Genomic DNA, 17,500 nt, shown 5'->3' on the forward strand with positions numbered 1-17,500 from the left:
TAATAATAATAATAATAACAACAATAATAATAATAATGATAATAATAATAACAATAATAATAATGATAATAATAATAATAATGATAATAATAATAACAATAATAATAATGATGATAATAATATAATAATAATAATAATAATAGCTGATGAAGGCGAACATTTGAGGACTTTCAACAGTGCCGCGGCTCACTGAATAACATTCGCTCGCTTCAACCCCAAACATTAGTGATGTGCATTATTGACAGCGCTGTAATGCTGCAGGACACTGTGATGAGCACTATATATCTGTACTCCTGTTTACCAGTGTAAAATAACAGTAAACCGCTGCCGGACTGAACACTCGGCTGAGGAAATGCAGTAATAAACACTTTTTCATTGTACATTTGTCAACAGATCTGCCTGATTCTGTATTAAAGATCAAACTGAAGCATTAATGATGCTGCTGTAGATTCAGATCACGCGGATCACATCAGGAGAGTTCACACTGATCACAGCCAGCCTTCAACATCTGATTACTTCAGTGTTTTACATTATAGATTTTACAAAACATCGAAACATTTAAATAAATAAATATAATACAGATTACCTTTATTAATATATTTGACCGTGTTTAATGATTCAACAGCTATTCTGAAAGCAGCGCCACCATCAATAATGTGCCTCACATCGAGAGGACATCTCCATGCTCTGATATTTCACCAAAAGCTGCTGAACACACAGATTTACAACATCTTTTACAGCACATTAGATGAATAACTCATTTCTTTCTCTAACGCTGCAGCATTGTAATGATCGATGGTTCGTGGAACAGTAATCACTCCTGAAGGGGGCTAATACTATTGACCACAGCAGATTTGACTTTAACAAACGTTTTGCAGCAAAACTAAAATAAAAATGTAATAAGAAACGCTGTCAAACATGTCATCATCACTCTGCTATTCATTTGGGAATCAACACATGTAATCCTTTAATTTCCCCGAGGTCTTTAACTGATCTAGTGTTTACTGTAAACGTGTATCGTCTCATTTCAACATCTGATGTGAGCTGAAGACCACAGTGAGAACATGTCTGTGTGTAAAGACTGAGCTGCAGCGTTTGAGTGTGTTTACAGCGCTAATCCTCTAATGATGATGAGATATTGATTATTGATCAGTGTGTGAGTCCTGCTGCTGCTCTTCTGACACTCAGTTCCCTGAAATGATCATGATGATGATGATGATGATGATGATGATGATGATGATGATGTTTGTGGAGCTCCCGTTTCCGAGCGCCTCGTCATTTAATTCACGGCACTATTTAACAGCGTACACCCACTGAACAACAACACAACATTCCACAACATCAGCACAACACACACACACACACACACACACACACACACACACTCACACACTCAATAACATGAGTGACGCTGCATTGAGGCCTTCATGGAAAAACACCACAATCACAACAGTAACACAACAAACACAGCCCTGCGCAAGACTATAAACACACACATACACACACACACACACACACACACGCACACACACACACACACACACACACACACACACACACACACACACACTACATCTGTCTTCAAGGAAACACAACAAGATCACAACATTACACAACAAACACTTCACAAACACACACAATATACATAACGCACACACACACACAAACACACACACACATAATTATTATACTCGCTTAAAACCCTTCACACACACACACCAACTTAATATACACATCAAATACACACATACACACTTTCTCAATATACACAACACAGACTTAAAATACAGATCAAATACACACACTCTCCCTTGATATACTCGTCACACACACTTAAAATACTCATTAAACACACACACACACACACACACTTGATACGCACTGTTAATATACGTAACACACACATTATTATATATAACACACACTCAATATACACACATACACAAACTCTTATTATACCAATCCCACACACACATTACACAAACATCACACACACACACCAAATACACACACACACCAAATAAACAGACATACTATTATACACATACACAATCAACACACACTCTCTCGATATACAAACATCACACACATTCAATATACACGTCAAATACACACACACACCTAACAAACATGCACACAGACGCACTATTTTACACATACACAATCAACATACACACACTCAATATACACATCAAATACGAACATCACACACACTTAATATATGCAACACATTATTGTAGAGATATAAACGCTCAACACACACACATATACACACACACGCACGCACACACACACACACACACACACTAGGCACGAGACCATGTTTAAGGTGTAGCGTGGTTTGGAAAAGTCAAGATTTTAAACCGTCTACATTCTCCTCTATCAGGCGTGTGTGTGTGTGTGTGTGTGTGTGTGTGTGTGTGTGTGTGAGTGTGAGATGTTTGATTGACTGATTGTCCAGCTTTTAGGACAGCAGCACCTCCAGCAGAGAAGATCTCCAGCATGCTGCTTCAATAGTGAAGGAATCTGTATCTGAATGTGATTCTGACAGCAGCCGGACCGGTTCACTGCTCTAAACTAGTATGAACGTTTCTCCACATTAAATATACTGTTCACCGGGGAACAGAGCTTCAGGTGTTCAGGCTGTCCGGCGGCTGCTGCTGCGGGTCTGAAACACTTTCCCTCAGCAGGTCATCACTTACTCTAACTGTCCCTGTAGAGCTCCAGTACAGCCAACAATCATCTAAAACTAACCCTTTCACAAAACCAGCCTCTTCAGCATTCTGCTGTAATATTCTCCTGACCGTGACAGTAGTGCAGAGTTCTCCATGTTCGCTGTGTGATGCACGTCTTTATGTTGAGCAGATATTGATGATGATCAGTCGAGCTTCACACTCTGATGGTCTTTACTTTAATCATGTTTATGTATTCATGAGAAATATTAGGATTTTCAGAAGACTTTTAGATCAGTGTCTCGTCGAGAGTCGATTAAATAAATGACACAAACAAAATGTTTTTATTTAACATATTTATATCAGTTAAAGCTGCGTTTACCCTCAGAATCAATAATAAGCTTGATTTACAGCTCACAATCCTGAAGATATTTTACTGAACATCAGAAATCAAAAACACTTTAATAATGTTCTTCATGTTGTGCATTAATTTAGTTTATTTTAGCTTTTAAACTGGCCTTCTTAAAGAAAGTGTGTGCTGATAATATATAGAGGAATATCAGCAGAGACCGCCTGCTATAACGCAATATTGAACATGAGGCTGACAAAGAGCTGAAATTCAATTACAATTGGCTGAGCAAAAACAAAATACAAATACACACACACACACACTCTCCCTCACAACTCACACACACACACACACACACTCTGTTTCTCCGTGATTCACTTGAACAGAATCAGTGACTCAGTTTCAGCACAAACATCACCAACAGTTTCCACTTTACTAGATCTACAGTAATGTGTGTGTGTGTGTGTGTGTGCGTATTTCATGTGAATATTGTTTGTGTATTTAATGTGTATTTTGAGTGCGTGTTTGATGTGTATATTGTGTCTGTGTGTGTGTTTGTTTATGTGTTTTGATGTGTGTGTGAGTGTGTGTGTCAAAATAGATGAAACATGAAGCCTGAAAGTGTGTGTTCTTCTGCTTTGTGACATATCTCTTTCTAAAACACACACACACACACACACACACACACACACACACACAGTAGCAGCAGCAGAAAGTGTTTGATTTTCCTCTCGAGCGCAGAAATAAATGCTGTTTGAGGAAGCAGAAGATTCAGCGCTTACGAGAAACTAGAAACACACTCCAAATAAACCCAAAGCAGAGACACACACACACACACACACACATTGAAGTGAGTTCTGCTCGTCAGATGATTATACACACTCAGATATTATTGATCCATCCAGCAGTTTTAGGAGTGATGATGATGATGATGAAGAACAGAGCAGAATTGTAGAACACTTCACCATCCATATCACTGTGTGTGTGTGTGTGTGTGTGTGTGTGTGTGTGTGTGTGTGCGCAATAGTCACATGAGTTGGGATGAATAACACACGTGTGACTTTACTGAACAATAATCAATACAGCGGTTATGAATACAGTGAAGACGGCACCGTTATGACTACATTACTGTCTCGCAATAGTGTCTGACTCCACAAAGAGCTGCTCTTCACTTTACTGTGCTCTATTGTCATCATTCCTGCAGTTCTGTCATCACACACACACACACACACACACGATCACAGCCCAAATCCGTGATCTCCACATATAGAGCTGCTCCAGCCGAGCGGGGACATGTTCACATCACAGACCAGATACACACCACCATGATGAATATGTGAATACACACTAGTCAAATATTTACACACACAAACTCATACTCACACAAACACACATGTACATACAGAGGTCAGAGGTCAAGCCGGACACCATCGGCCCTTTCTCACTCTGTCTACTGTGTGTGTGTGTGTTTGGGTGTGTGTGTGTTTGTGTGAGAGAGTGTGAGGATGACAAAGATGGCGTTTCTTCAACTCCAGACACACAGAAGCGGATGAGCGGGTTCCTGATATCAACACACACACACACACACACACACACACACTTACCGGACACCGGCATGGTGCTCAGCAGGATGAGATTAAGGATCAGGCCGGACGCTCTCGCCATCATCACTCTCTGAGGACGAACACACACTGCGCTCCACACACTCTCTCAGACGCGTGTGTGTGTGTTTCTGACGCTCGAGAGCTGAAGATTCTCTGACAGGAAGAGGAGCTCCACCTGTTCAGCAGACGCGCCTGGCCCAACTACTGCACACACACACACACACACACACACACACACACATACAGAGATATACACAAACACAGAGATACACACACACACACTAAACACACAGACGTACACAGTACATTCACACACACACACAATTATCAAAGACACAATAAACACACACATATACACTCAGACACACACAGGAACGCACTAAAACAGATACACACAAGTACACAATGAATTCACACACACACACACACACACAGACAGGTGCACACACTGAACTCACACAGACACTCACATCGATGTGCACAGTGAGTTCACTCACAATCAGTGAACACACACACACACACACACACACACACACGTGGCCTATTTTCACTGAGAAAAACTCAAACCAGAAGAGAGCAGCAGAGAAACACACACACACACACATCTGTGGTGTCAGAGCTTTATTTCACTGCACACACACACACACACACACTCCGCCATTACAGAGTCAAACACACACCAACATAATCACTGAGTAGAGGAGTACACATCATCCAACACACACACACACACACACACACACACACACACACACACACACACACACACACACACACTGAGCAGAACACACACGCAGAGGTCAGAGGTCACCCAGGACTGACCCCTGTGACCCTCAGGACTGCTCTTACACCTCAAATCTCATAATAGAGTCAATAAAATCATCTGCAAACTTAACAAATCTTATACAAAACCACACACACACACACACACACACACACACACACACACACACACACACACACACACACACACACACACACACACACACACACAGGAGAGCTTCAGCCTGAGAATGGTGGATCAATCCAGAGTCTGAATCACCTCATCAGTGGCTCTGATCCAGAACACGGAGATCACAGCGTGTCACTTCCTGCACAAACACACACACACACACACACACACGTCATGTGATGCTGACATTCGGCAGAGCAAGTGTGTTCCTGAGATAACAGCTGCGCTCAAACACACACACACACACACACACACACACGTGCACACACACACGTAACACGAGCTCTGGATGATTGGAAAGTGAGTCAGTTTGATGAGTATCTGATTCATCTGAACAAACGACTCAGTGAATCTGTCAGAGGAGTCTCTGAGCTCCTGCTCTGCTGCTGCTGCTCTGCTGCTGTCAGGCTTTTGTTTACAGCAGAAACTCTCTTCATCTTCTCTCAGTGTGTCTGGAAATGTCTCCACATGTTGGGCTTGTCTGGGAAGTTGAGGAGTTTGTGGATATGTGGACTGGAACAGACTCCAGCTCATGCTCTGTGCTGTACTGATGAGCTCAGTCAGGCGGTTTCCTCTTGTCATCATGCGGTGCTGTTCTGCTGTTCAGCGGTTTCTCTAGAGCAGCGCTGCCCAAACGGTTCCTTATAAAGGGCCAAACAGCACACCTGACTGAGCGCAGCGGCTGAGCATACAGCAAACCTCAAATACTGTACATCTACATCCTCCACCATGATGAGTACTGTCCTCATGAACTCTGCATACTGCACAATAACCAGACGAGCTCCTTTAATCACACTGACTGAGGGCAGCTAGAAAGAGCAGAGCTACAGCAGTGCTTCTTTAATTTCTGCATAAACAGGAAATGAAACTGGTACTGACTCAGTGATCAATACTGGGATTATAACAGAGTCAATGAAGCAGAAACAGCAGAACATCACAGAGGAGCCCGACTCAACACAAGAGAGTGTGTGTGTGTGTGTGTGTGTGTGTGTGTGTGTGTGTGTGTGTGTGTGTGTGTGTGTGTGTGTGTGTGCTGACGAACACAGAATATGAGTCAGAATCAGAATAACCAGCAGACATCATCACATCAGCTGAGAGAGAGAGAGAGAGAGGAGCCCAATGAAGACTACAGCAACCCAGAGTGGAGGAAAACACCCCAACAGCACACAGGGTCAACTGCTCCTTCATACTCACTGAGGAATGGTCAACTAGAGATCAGTGTGTTTACATGTGTGTGTGTGTGGTGCTCAGACTCACCTCTGTGTGTGTGTGTGTGGTACGGCTGGGCTCTGTAATACTCGTCCGGTGTGACGGTCTTGACTCCGCCGAAGTAATCGAGCACCCAGACCTGCGTGATGTTGATCTTCGAGAAGAACCAGCCGTGATCTGAGGGCCAGTCCTGCATCTGCGGGTGTCTGCTGAACAGAGCACGCTTCGCCACACACACCTCCTCAGAGTCATTCAGCTGAACACACACACACACACACACACAGGTCAGAATCTCACATGCACGCAGATTAACACACACACACACACACACACACACAGACCTGCAGCAGTGATCCGGACAGGATGACGTGCGCACACAGAGGAGACTGAGGGTCGTACCCATGATTCCTGCAGTAACTGCTCTGAGCCAGAGACATGGAGAGAGAGACCTGCGGGTTCACCTGCACACACACACACACACACACACACACTGTATTATTAGGTCTATTGTAGGCGGGGCTTTCAGCAGATCTGATGTGAGTGACAGGTTGACCCCGCCCTCACTCCACTATATATAGTCTCCTGCAGGAGTGTGTGACCCTCTAATGAGGAAGGAGGTTTAAGGGTGCACTCACACTAGGCTATCCGAACCCTGCCCAGGCCCGTTTCCCGGATGGTTTGAGAAGTGTGAGTGCTCTGTATCGGGCTCTGGCATGGTTCAGTTTGGTGCGGTACGCTTATGTGTGAGTGCAAAACACGCCTGAGCCCGAAACTGACCACGAGACGTGACGGGTTGATCTGGATTAATGATCATTCTTACTGTTCAATGAACACACACTGCCACAGATGATTACAGACGTAACGTACATAGTGCTGACGCTCATCAGGAGTGTGTGTGTGTGTGTGTGTGTGAGAGAGAGAGTTAGTTTGAATGTGTGTGTCAGAGAGTGTGTATTATTGTATGTGAGAAAGAGTGTGTGTGTGTTTCTCTGTGTGTCTGAGAGATTGTGTGTGTGTGTGTGTGTGTGTGTGTTGGACAGGGAGAGTGTGTGTTAAAGCTGATAAACTGCTGTGTATCACTGATAAACTCTGCTGATTCACACTGAGCTGTCAACACCACACACACACACACACACACACACACACACACACACACACACACACACACACACTTCACTGCTTTATGACAAAATAAATAAAAACAAACTCAGACTACAGTGATACACCTCCAAACACCCCTCATCATCATCATCATCATCATCATCATCATCAGAGTGTACAGCTCTGGCACAGAGATCTCCAGTCTGTGTGTGTGTGTGTGTGTGTGTGTGTGTGTTCACCTGCAGGTCCTGCACAGAGATGTCCAGGTGTGTGAGGTACAGGTATGGTGTCCCGCTGCTGGCCCCGGGCGGCCCGTCGCTGATGGAGAAGCTGTTGGAGAAGGGCTGTCCGCGCACCGGCTCGCGGCTGGAGATCGTCGCCACTGAAGCCCAGTCGCTCTTACTGACCACAAACCGGGCCATGCGCGCCACCTGCTCGTGCGGCGGAACCAGAACCAGCGGAAACACCGGAGCGGCGGCGGAGAGAGCCAGAATCACGGGGAGCAGCGCGCGCAACATCACGAGCGAGCGGGAGAAGAAGAAAACAACAACAACAACAACTGCAGAGGGTCAGATAAACACCGCGGCGTCTCTGATGTCCACAGCGCCACGTGACCAGCGCAGTCATGTGACCTCAACACAGCACGTGTTCACTTGCACAAGCTAGTAAACAGATGATGACGCTCTGCTGCCAGACTGACTTTCACTCGTTCATAAGAGTTAATCACACGATTCATTCAGTCACTCTCTGAAAATAATGGATGTAAAGATGATTAAGAGTTATAAACAGGAGAGATGATGACTCTATCCTGAACTGCACAGAGAAACAAAAGCTGAAACACAAACACTGTAGAGCTCACCATGACCCGCACATGTCCAACACAACTACAGCAACACCGTTTACTCAGTGATTATCACTCTACATCAGGGAGGAAGTGTCAACAGACGGAAAACTAATACATTGACCCTTTTTTATTATTAATATTATTAAAAGCTCATCTGCATATGATCATACAGCGATGACGTCATTATTTGTATTCAGCTCCTCTAGTTAAGTGAACAGAGTATTGCTCTTAATGAGCCTCTGTCATTGGATGTTTGCTGGAATGAGCTCAGCTTCTGATTGGCTGCGGACTCATTTCCCACAGCTGATTTAATGAACCTTAATTAAGCTCCAGGATAAAAGAGCAAACCCTGATCTGAGAGCAGCATCTGCACTGTGCCTGAGTTACTCTTGAGTCAAGTTCATCAGGTGAGTTCCTGCAGGTGTAGTGTGTGCTTTACTGTTGAATTCGGCTGTTGGGTTATTATATTTCTGCATTATTCACAGATTATAGACCATATCATGATATGCTCTTTATAGTTTATACTGATGTTTTTGTAGAGAACTTCTGGTTTCCAGTGTTTATTTAGTGCATATTAGCTGTTTTTGACTGTCTTCATCAGCATAGATGAAAACAAATTAATTATTTAATAACTATTTATTTATCTTCCTTTCATGAGCTAAAACTGGAGCACAACTGTCCAGAGTACCGTAATCAAGTGTTGAGCGCTCCTGTTTAAGGGCGCTTTTCATTGAAATGTACCTGCAGTTCTGGATATGGACTCATGTTTATTCAGTCTTGATCAATAACTGTATCTCCTCCTGCAGCTCTGTTCATCATGTCTGGTCGTGGTAAGAAGCTGGCAGCTCCGCAGAAGAGTAAGACCTCAGTGTCCCGCTCTGCACGTGCTGGTCTGCAGTTCCCGGTGGGCCGCATCGCTCGTCTCCTGCGGAAGGGGAACTTCGCGGCACGCATCGGCTCGGGAGCGGCGGTGTACCTGACTGCGGTGATCGAGTACCTGTGTGCTGAGGTGCTGGAGCTCGCAGGAAACGCCAGCAGAGACAACAAGAAGCTCCGCATCGCACCACGACACATCCAGCTAGCGGTGCGCAACGACGAGGAGCTGAACACTCTGCTGGGCGGAGTCACCATCTCTGAGGGCGGAGTCCTGCCCAACATACAGGCAGTGCTGCTGCCCAAGAAGACCAAAGCTGCCCGCGAGCCAAATGCTGGCACCGAGGCGCAGTCGCAGGACTTCTGAACACCACAGAGGCTTTTAGCACTTATTTTAGGACCATGATATTAATAAAGAACTTTTTCTTAACCTACAGCTCTCGCGCATGCTGCTTGAACTCGTTCTGTTTGCCTGCTAGCCTTAAAGGCTTTGAGATTCTAGCTATATATATTCTTCCCCCTCCTCCCCAATGGATAGAATTTACAGGAGATGAGGCAGAAAGAGGGGCAATGTCTGCAAAAGACCTCAAGCTGGAAATTGAATCCAGGTCTGAGCGCACTATGGTGCTACATGTCTGTGCAGTTACCCGCTAGGCCACAGGTGTCAAACTCAGTTCCTGGAGGGGCACAGCTCCGCACAGTTTTGCTGCGACTCTAATTAAACACGCCTGATCAAACAGTCCTTCAAGCTTGTATGAAACCTGCAGATCAGTGTGTTGAAGCAGGGTTGAAACTAAAGCTGTGCTGGACTGCGGCCCTCCATGAACTGAGTTTGACACCCCTGCTCAAGACTATTGCCACTGACTAGATTCAAGCTTGATCTCACTTTAAAGACTCTTGTCAGATTGTATTTAAAGTGATCCTTATGAAATCTGGATAATTATGTGCCTCACACTTACGAATCTGACATTATAGTAATAATAGTCGGCAGCTGAAGTGGTTCGAAATGATTCTAAACAAAAAATGTTAAATAGGTAAATGGGGGGGGGGGGGGGTTATTTAAAGCATTTAAGCCCAGATTTGACTGCTCAAAGCCAAATATCTGAAGTTATCCCAAATTTGAAGTGCTTAAAGAGGGTTTTCAGTAAAACTGCTGCGCTGCAGTTCCAGAGATGACCACCAGAGTACATCCATGACCATATAAGGGCGATCCTGTTTGTGTGTTTGAGGGAATATGAGCTCTGTTTATATTGCAGACACTAAAGTCTATATAGTAGTATGGGCAGCTTGAGGGCATTTACTCAGAGTTTCAGCCTCTTCAACTCTACATTTAGCTCAATATCATGACAGGTTTAATCTCAATATAGTGAAATAAAGAGAAGCGCTGTGCTGTAACTGTAACTGACCGCAGAGAGCTGCTGAAACCAGAAAAACCACTGCATCCCCTCTGACACAGCTCACATTCAGCTGACGCTTTAGTCCAAAGAGACTTGACAACACGCGCGCGCGCGTCTGCACTGCTCTCACTGACCTTTACTGTGGTTTAGACAACTCCAGCATGCTCAGACATCTCATGAGCAAATGAACAGCTGTAGTGCTGAGTGTTTAACAAAAAAGCCGGTCTCTGCTGTGTGTGTGTGTGTGTGTGTGTGTGTGTGCTTGATGCTTCTGTCTCTGTTCATCTAGAACTCTACATCTATAATCCTCCTAGTCTATGCTGACATCATCTTCAGCAGCTCAAACACTCTCATGGTGAATGGACAGACGGCTGCTTCTCACTCAGGCCTGCTGGACATGCTAATGAGATGGAGACTAGTGGGCGGGGCTTTCCCCCTCTGATGACACGAACAGAGTGAGAATGTCAATCAAGTGTTTCTGCAGACTGTGTGTGTGTGTGTGTGTGTGTGTGTGTGTGTGTGTTGATCATGAAGAGTTTATATCAAGATCTCTAGTTTATTGTCAAAGATATTTTATTGTGCAGCGACTGAGAAAATCAGTGAGTGTGTGTGTCACAAAACAGCAGCACACACTCATAACCACTGAGCTGAATCCTGAGTCACACACGCACACTTTAACTTACACCCATGCACTCGCTCTCTAACACACATTGAGCTGTGCTTCCTCCTGGTGTGTGTGTGTGTGTGTGTGTGTTCTCCTACACACTGCAGTGTTTCTCTTCTGTCTTCTGCTGTTCAGTGTTTGTGCAGCTCCAGGTCAGTTCAGTTCCAGCTTTCACTGGTCTAACACACACACACACACACACACACACACACACACACACACACACACACACACACACACACACACACACACACACACATTTATACACCATAAACAATAATAAAAAATAAATAATTTCTTAAGGGGTTAATGATATTGATGGATTAATATTGTGTGTGCGTGTGTGTGTGAGAGGCTGACCTGCAGGTGAAGAAGGCGATCAGAGGGAACTGTGGGTCGTGTGTGTCTGTGAACACGTTCTGGATGAAGAGGTTTGGATCATCGCTGTGCTGCAGGAGACATACACACACACACACACACACACACACACACACACACACACACACACACACACACACTGAACATAACTGTTTGTCTGACTGTATCAGTGTGTGAATATTGATGAGGGTGAAGCAGACGTACGGTGAAGAATCGAGCCACGTTTCCTTCCCTCGACGCGTCCAGATAATACACTCCGTCATGTGTGTGTGTGACAGTGTGTGTCCTGCTGTCCTGCAGACCGTTTGACTCCATTAATCTGGGCTTCTTTCTCAACGCCTGCTCACACTGATCATCCTCTACACACACACACACACACACACACACACACACACACACACATTCATATGAACACATATACACATGTACTGTATATGCACACACATATATACAAACACACATTCACATGGACACATACACACACACTCAGGTGTATATATACAAACACACACGCACACATACACATTCACTCACACACACCCATTTACACACACAGGTATATATAAACACACGCGCGCGCGCACACACACATATACACAGGTGTTCAGTTGGCTGTGGACCACTCTGGAGGTTTGTGTGTGTGTGTGTGTGTGTGTGTGTGAGGTCTGTTTGTACCCGTCTCGCTGCTGATGCTGAACTGCTGCTGATCCTGAAACAGAGGAACACACAATACACTGATCACATGTTCAGACACAAACACACACTGCTGCATTCAGAGTCTGTGTATGCGTGTGTGTGTGTGAGTAAGTTTGCAGGTGCGTATATATCTGTGTGTTTATAAGTAAGTCTGTGTGTGTGTGTGTGTGTGTACCCTGCGCTGAGCTAGACTGTGCTCTGCAGGCCTCTGTATGACCGGTACGTGCAGCGGCGGTGAGCTGTCGAGTGTGTGTGTGTGTGTGTGCGTCTCCTCAGGAATCCTCCACTCCTCCACCAGCTGCACCTCGTCATCAGACACGGCCGGCTCACCGCTGCGCTCCGCTGGACACTCCGAGCTCTGCTGCAGACGCAGGACCACACCTGACACACACACACACACACACACACACACACACACACACACACACACACACATTTATTGTCAGATAAGCCACAGGTAAAGTAGTTCCGGCAGGTTTAGAGCACTTTACAGCTCTTGGTTGTCACTTATAACTGTGTGTGTGTGTGTGTTACTGACCTGCGTATATGCAAATGAAGGTGCCGGCGTCGAGGTCGTCACGGCAACGGACAGCCCACCTGTGCTCTGGCGTGCGGAAGACCTGCAGACGCACACGCAAACCCTTCTGCACCACACGGTTCTCACAACAGCTGCGCTCACACCCGCACCACGGCCCGCACTCAAACAACCTGCAGACACACACACACACACACACACACACACACACACACACTCATGATATGAACCAACACACACACACTCATGCAACAACACACACACACTCATGCAACAACACACAGACACACACACACACACACACACATACACACACATTAGCGCACACACACGCACACAGATGACTGACCCTGTGCGCAGTGTGTGTGTGAGGCGCTGGTGTGTGTACGCTGCTCCTGCTGTCCTCCTCACACACGCGCAGCTGTGCGCATCAGTGCAGCCGTCGTTGCAGTCGCAGCACACACTGTAGAGCGGCTCTGCGCTGAGGAAGCAGCCGTGCGGCCAGCGCTCTCTCCGGTACCGGAACTCCCGCGGCCGCGCGCCGTCCACAGTGTTCACCAGAGCCACCGGCACCGGCTCCAGCCCGCGGCTCAGGTCCCGCTCCAGCAGCGGCGCCGCACACACCTGCCGCTCCACACACACCTGCGTGCTGAAGCTGAAGTGGTCCGTCTGCAGCACACACACAATCTGCGTCTGCAGCAGGAAGTGCAGCACCTCCTGCATGCAGCTCAGGCTCCGCCCACACGGCGCTTTGTAAACCACGCCCGCGTCGTCACACACACGCTGGAAGTGGCACAGCAGCGGCGCGCGCAGCGGGTTGTGGCCCAGCAGGTGGTGTGTGTGTGCGGGCAGATGCGGAACACACGCGGAGCTGCAGACGTGCGGCTGGAAGACGAGAGGAGCTGCGGGATCAGGCCTGCTGGAGGACATGTGACTGCAGACCACGCCCACATCACTGTAGAGCCTGGCGGAACACACACACACACACACAAATCAGTAACTATTGCAACATTACACTAATGACCAGTGTTTCACACATCAACACACACTCATACAATAACACACACATGCAAGCACACAAACAGGCAGAGACACACACACACACTCTCTCTCACTCACTCACATGCCCACACAACAATGCACACTTGCTCGCACATTGAAATGTGTGCACAGAAACCCACACACACACACACACGTAATAACAATAACACTGATGATGATGATGATGATGATGTCGGACCGTGCCGTGCTGTGCTGAGGATCCTCCGGCTCGATGCCATTCTGCAGACTCTCAGGAGAACACTGAGGCTCAGACACCGTCACTGTGAGGATATCTGAAACACACACACACACACACACACACACTCAGTAATGATCATCAGTATTGATCATCAGGGTTGATCAGCGCACACACACCTTCATCCAACAGCAAGTCTTCAGTTTCAGTCCTTATCAGCTTAGACTCCTGGACGATCCTCATGGCCTGAACATACTCTACACACACACACACACACACACACACACACACACACACACACACACACATCATAATCGTCATCATCAGAACACATGTGTGTATCACTGAGTGTGTATACTGTAACTGTCTGTGTTGGTGTATTTGTTTATGCGCGCGTGTGTGTGTGTGTGTGTGTGTGTGTGTATACCTCTGTCAGTGGCAGTGTTGTGTCTGAGTGTGTGTCGTAAGCGTCTCAAAACCTCCATCAGCTCATCAAACACTCCATCAACATCCACCTCTGACCAGAAGGTCTTTGCTGTGTCTGAAACACACACCACCAATATCATCATCATCATCATCATCATCGTCATCGTCAGCTCGTGCACTGTTATGAATGCTGTGTATTGTCTGGTGTGTATTGATATTAATATTGTCAGTATTTGAGCAGCAGCAGGAGCACTACTGAACATCAGATTAACGCTGTATCCTCACCGGCTTCAGTCTCCATCACTGAGTTTCATTCAGGGTTCAGGAGATCTGCAGAAACACACATGAACACACACATGAACACTCGGTGCATTCACTACACACACACACACAAACACACCATTCAACAACAACACGACTCACACACACGCACGCACTCGGGTTCACACAGACTCTGCTGATGAATAAAACAGCTCGGGTTACAGGTAATCATCATTATTGAAGCTCTGGAAACGCTGAATCTGCTTATAAACAGCGAGTTTCTTACTTTAATGACTTCATCAGGGTGAATGAGAGAAGGAGAGCGGCTTCAGCTCCTCCACATGAGGCTCGAGTCAAGTCAACGGTTCAATCGAACCGAAGCGTTAGTGAATCACTACAGAAAGACTCATAATCATCTGATTAAACTAACCTAAAACAGACCAGTAAACACCACCGCTGGATACACGTATTTACTGCCATCGAGCAGATCAGAGAAGTCTTTCTTCGATTAGATAATCCAAACAACTGAGTGAATCATTTGTCCGAACGAACCGAATGAATCAGATTCCCTCAGTGTTTTGACTCTAGGAAAAGTCCTAATGAATCGATCATCGAACATTCTCATTGTCGCATCCTAATATTTGGACCGTCATTATAAGTTCTCTGTAGTCTGGTTGTGATGGTGTTGCGTGTTTGTGCGTGTTGAGTGAGAATATAACAGTTAACCGAGCTCTCCGTCGATCGATGTCTCTGTGTTCGTCTATGTCTGTCTGCGTCTTGTCTTATATTCTGCTTTTTCTCGGTAAACTGCGGAGTTTAGTGTGAACACACATGTAACACACATTACAGCACAGCACGTGACGCGCCGCTGCACGCTCTCATGACTGTGAAAAGGTTGTTATGTATCCCGCAGAGCACTTCCGGTGGGGTTTTGTAACAGTGAGTGTGCGCGCTCCCGCCGGTACCGTAGAACTGATCACAGCACAGCCGAACCGCTCCGACAGTAAGAGCACACATCTATATTCACCATCACCTCTGTGTGTGTGTGTGTCATTTACTATCATTAAACTTGTGTGTGTTTTCTGTTAACTTTTCAGACCTGTTGTAGTTATATATATATATTGAATCAATGTACTGTAACATTTATTATATATGTGTGTGTGTTTATAATTTATTTATAAAATTCTGTTATTTATATTTATATTATTTTATTTAAATGTGTTTATTTCTATATCATGTGCTATATGGATATATAATTAAGCACACACTTACTGGCCACTTTATTAGGTACACCTCACTAGTACCAGGCTGGACTTCAGGCTTCACCTTCAGAACTGCTTTAATCCTCAGAGATTCAACAAGCTGCTGGAAATATTACACAGAGATATTGCTCCATATTGACATGACAGCTAATAAAGTGGCCGTGTGTGTGTGTGTGTGTGTATAACAAATACATCATAAAATCATATTAATAATATTATTGTATAACAACACTTTATTGTTTGTATGTATATTATTGAATATTTAAATATGTAAAATACACATGATGATGGTGTTTACTGATGTTTTATTTGTTATTTTTTCATTTTTTATCAGAATATATTTTATTGAAAAAAAAACTGAAAAACATGTTTCCATTCAAGTGTGTGTGTGTGTGTGTGTGTGTGTGTGTGTGTGTGTGTGTGTGTGTGTGTGTGTGTGTGTGTGTGTGTGTGTGTGTGTGGAGTGCAGATGTCCAGTGTGCGTGTGTCGGTGAGTGAGGCGCTGTGGGGAATGTGTGTGGCTGATGCGCTGTCGATGCCGGTACACTGGTACTACAACACAGCAGACATCAGGAGAGACTTCAGCGGCTGGATCCAGAGCTACAGGACACCACGACACACACACCCGTCCAGCATCCTGAGCCTCTCCAACACAGGTCATACACACACACACACACACACACACACACACACACACGCCCGTCCAGCATCCCCAGCCTCTCCAGCTCAGGTCTCAGAGTGTGCACTAATGGTTGTGTGTGTGTGTGTGTGTGTGTGTGTGTGTAGCGGGCAGTGGGCGGTCTGCAGGATCTGCTGCTGCTGCAGTGTCAGTGGTGGGAAACGTGATTCTGCATGATAAGCTGAAGTTCTGGACGGCGCCGCGAGGATCAGTGCACTACCACCACGGTAACACACAGCAACACTGCAGGCAGGACGGATATCACAGACACATTATTGATCATATACGCACATACTGATCATCCCAGTGCTGTATGCAGTGTGTTGTGCTGTATTTAGACATTTATGATGTGTTCTATATT

At 45.6% G+C, this 17,500-nt stretch overlaps 5 protein-coding genes across 10 annotated transcripts in view; 2 read left to right on the forward strand and 3 right to left on the reverse strand.

Moving 5' to 3' along the window:
* The window catches only part of cd247 (CD247 molecule), a 13,003-nt gene extending 8,315 nt beyond the window's left edge, over positions 1-4,688 (reverse strand). Inside the window, 1 exon segment of the mRNA NM_001100157.1 lies at positions 4,626-4,688. Within this exon segment, the coding sequence (NP_001093627.1) occupies positions 4,626-4,686 (61 nt within the window). The 5' untranslated portion in view covers positions 4,687-4,688.
* A 543-nt stretch (positions 4,689-5,231) lies between these two features.
* On the reverse strand, positions 5,232-8,804 carry creg1 (cellular repressor of E1A-stimulated genes 1). Its single transcript, NM_001320205.1, is given in 4 exon segments — positions 5,232-5,716; positions 6,835-7,042; positions 7,128-7,247; positions 8,127-8,804. Coding segments are annotated over 4 exon segments (624 nt in total). The 5' UTR covers positions 8,406-8,804; the 3' UTR covers positions 5,232-5,699.
* Positions 8,805-9,082: 278 nt separating this feature from the next.
* Positions 9,083-10,040, forward strand: h2af1al (H2A histone family member 1a like). The gene is made up of 2 exons (NM_001353934.1): positions 9,083-9,138; positions 9,538-10,040. The coding sequence occupies exon 2, from the start codon at positions 9,549-9,551 to the stop codon at positions 9,969-9,971; it is 423 nt and encodes a 140-aa protein (NP_001340863.1). The 5' UTR covers positions 9,083-9,138; positions 9,538-9,548; the 3' UTR covers positions 9,972-10,040.
* A 1,516-nt stretch (positions 10,041-11,556) lies between these two features.
* Positions 11,557-17,500, reverse strand: part of setdb2 (SET domain bifurcated histone lysine methyltransferase 2) — a 10,320-nt gene continuing 4,376 nt past the window's right edge. For 2 of the 5 annotated variants that reach the window (XM_073917444.1, XM_073917416.1), the window contains exons 4-14: positions 15,223-15,267; positions 14,939-15,052; positions 14,691-14,768; positions 14,515-14,608; positions 13,624-14,238; positions 13,278-13,447; positions 12,915-13,120; positions 12,719-12,752; positions 12,248-12,402; positions 12,026-12,114; positions 11,557-11,844 (exon numbers count right to left, since the gene is read on the reverse strand). In XM_073917444.1, the coding sequence (XP_073773545.1) occupies positions 11,760-11,844; positions 12,026-12,114; positions 12,248-12,402; positions 12,719-12,752; positions 12,915-13,120; positions 13,278-13,447; positions 13,624-14,238; positions 14,515-14,608; positions 14,691-14,768; positions 14,939-15,052; positions 15,223-15,238 (1,656 nt within the window). In that variant the 5' untranslated portion in view covers positions 15,239-15,267 and the 3' untranslated portion in view covers positions 11,557-11,759. 5 annotated transcript variants of the gene reach the window in all.
* LOC101885776 (uncharacterized) overlaps positions 16,115-17,500 on the forward strand; it is a 7,037-nt gene continuing 5,651 nt past the window's right edge. Inside the window, exons 1-3 of one of the 2 annotated variants that reach the window (XM_073949273.1) lie at positions 16,115-16,201; positions 16,930-17,116; positions 17,247-17,366. In XM_073949273.1, the coding sequence (XP_073805374.1) occupies positions 16,930-17,116; positions 17,247-17,366 (307 nt within the window). In that variant the 5' untranslated portion in view covers positions 16,115-16,201. The remainder of the gene's footprint in view (positions 16,202-16,929; positions 17,117-17,246; positions 17,367-17,500) is intronic. The other variant, XM_073949274.1, reaches the window with a different exon arrangement.

Source organism: Danio rerio, chromosome 1, assembly GCF_049306965.1.
Source record: "Danio rerio strain Tuebingen ecotype United States chromosome 1, GRCz12tu, whole genome shotgun sequence".
NCBI lineage: Eukaryota > Metazoa > Chordata > Actinopteri > Cypriniformes > Danionidae > Danio > Danio rerio.

Coding starts and splice junctions, on each gene's coding strand:
- h2af1al (NM_001353934.1), top strand. CDS start 9,549: ATGTCTGGTCGTGGTAAGAAGCTGGCAGCTCCGCAGAAGAGTAAGACC.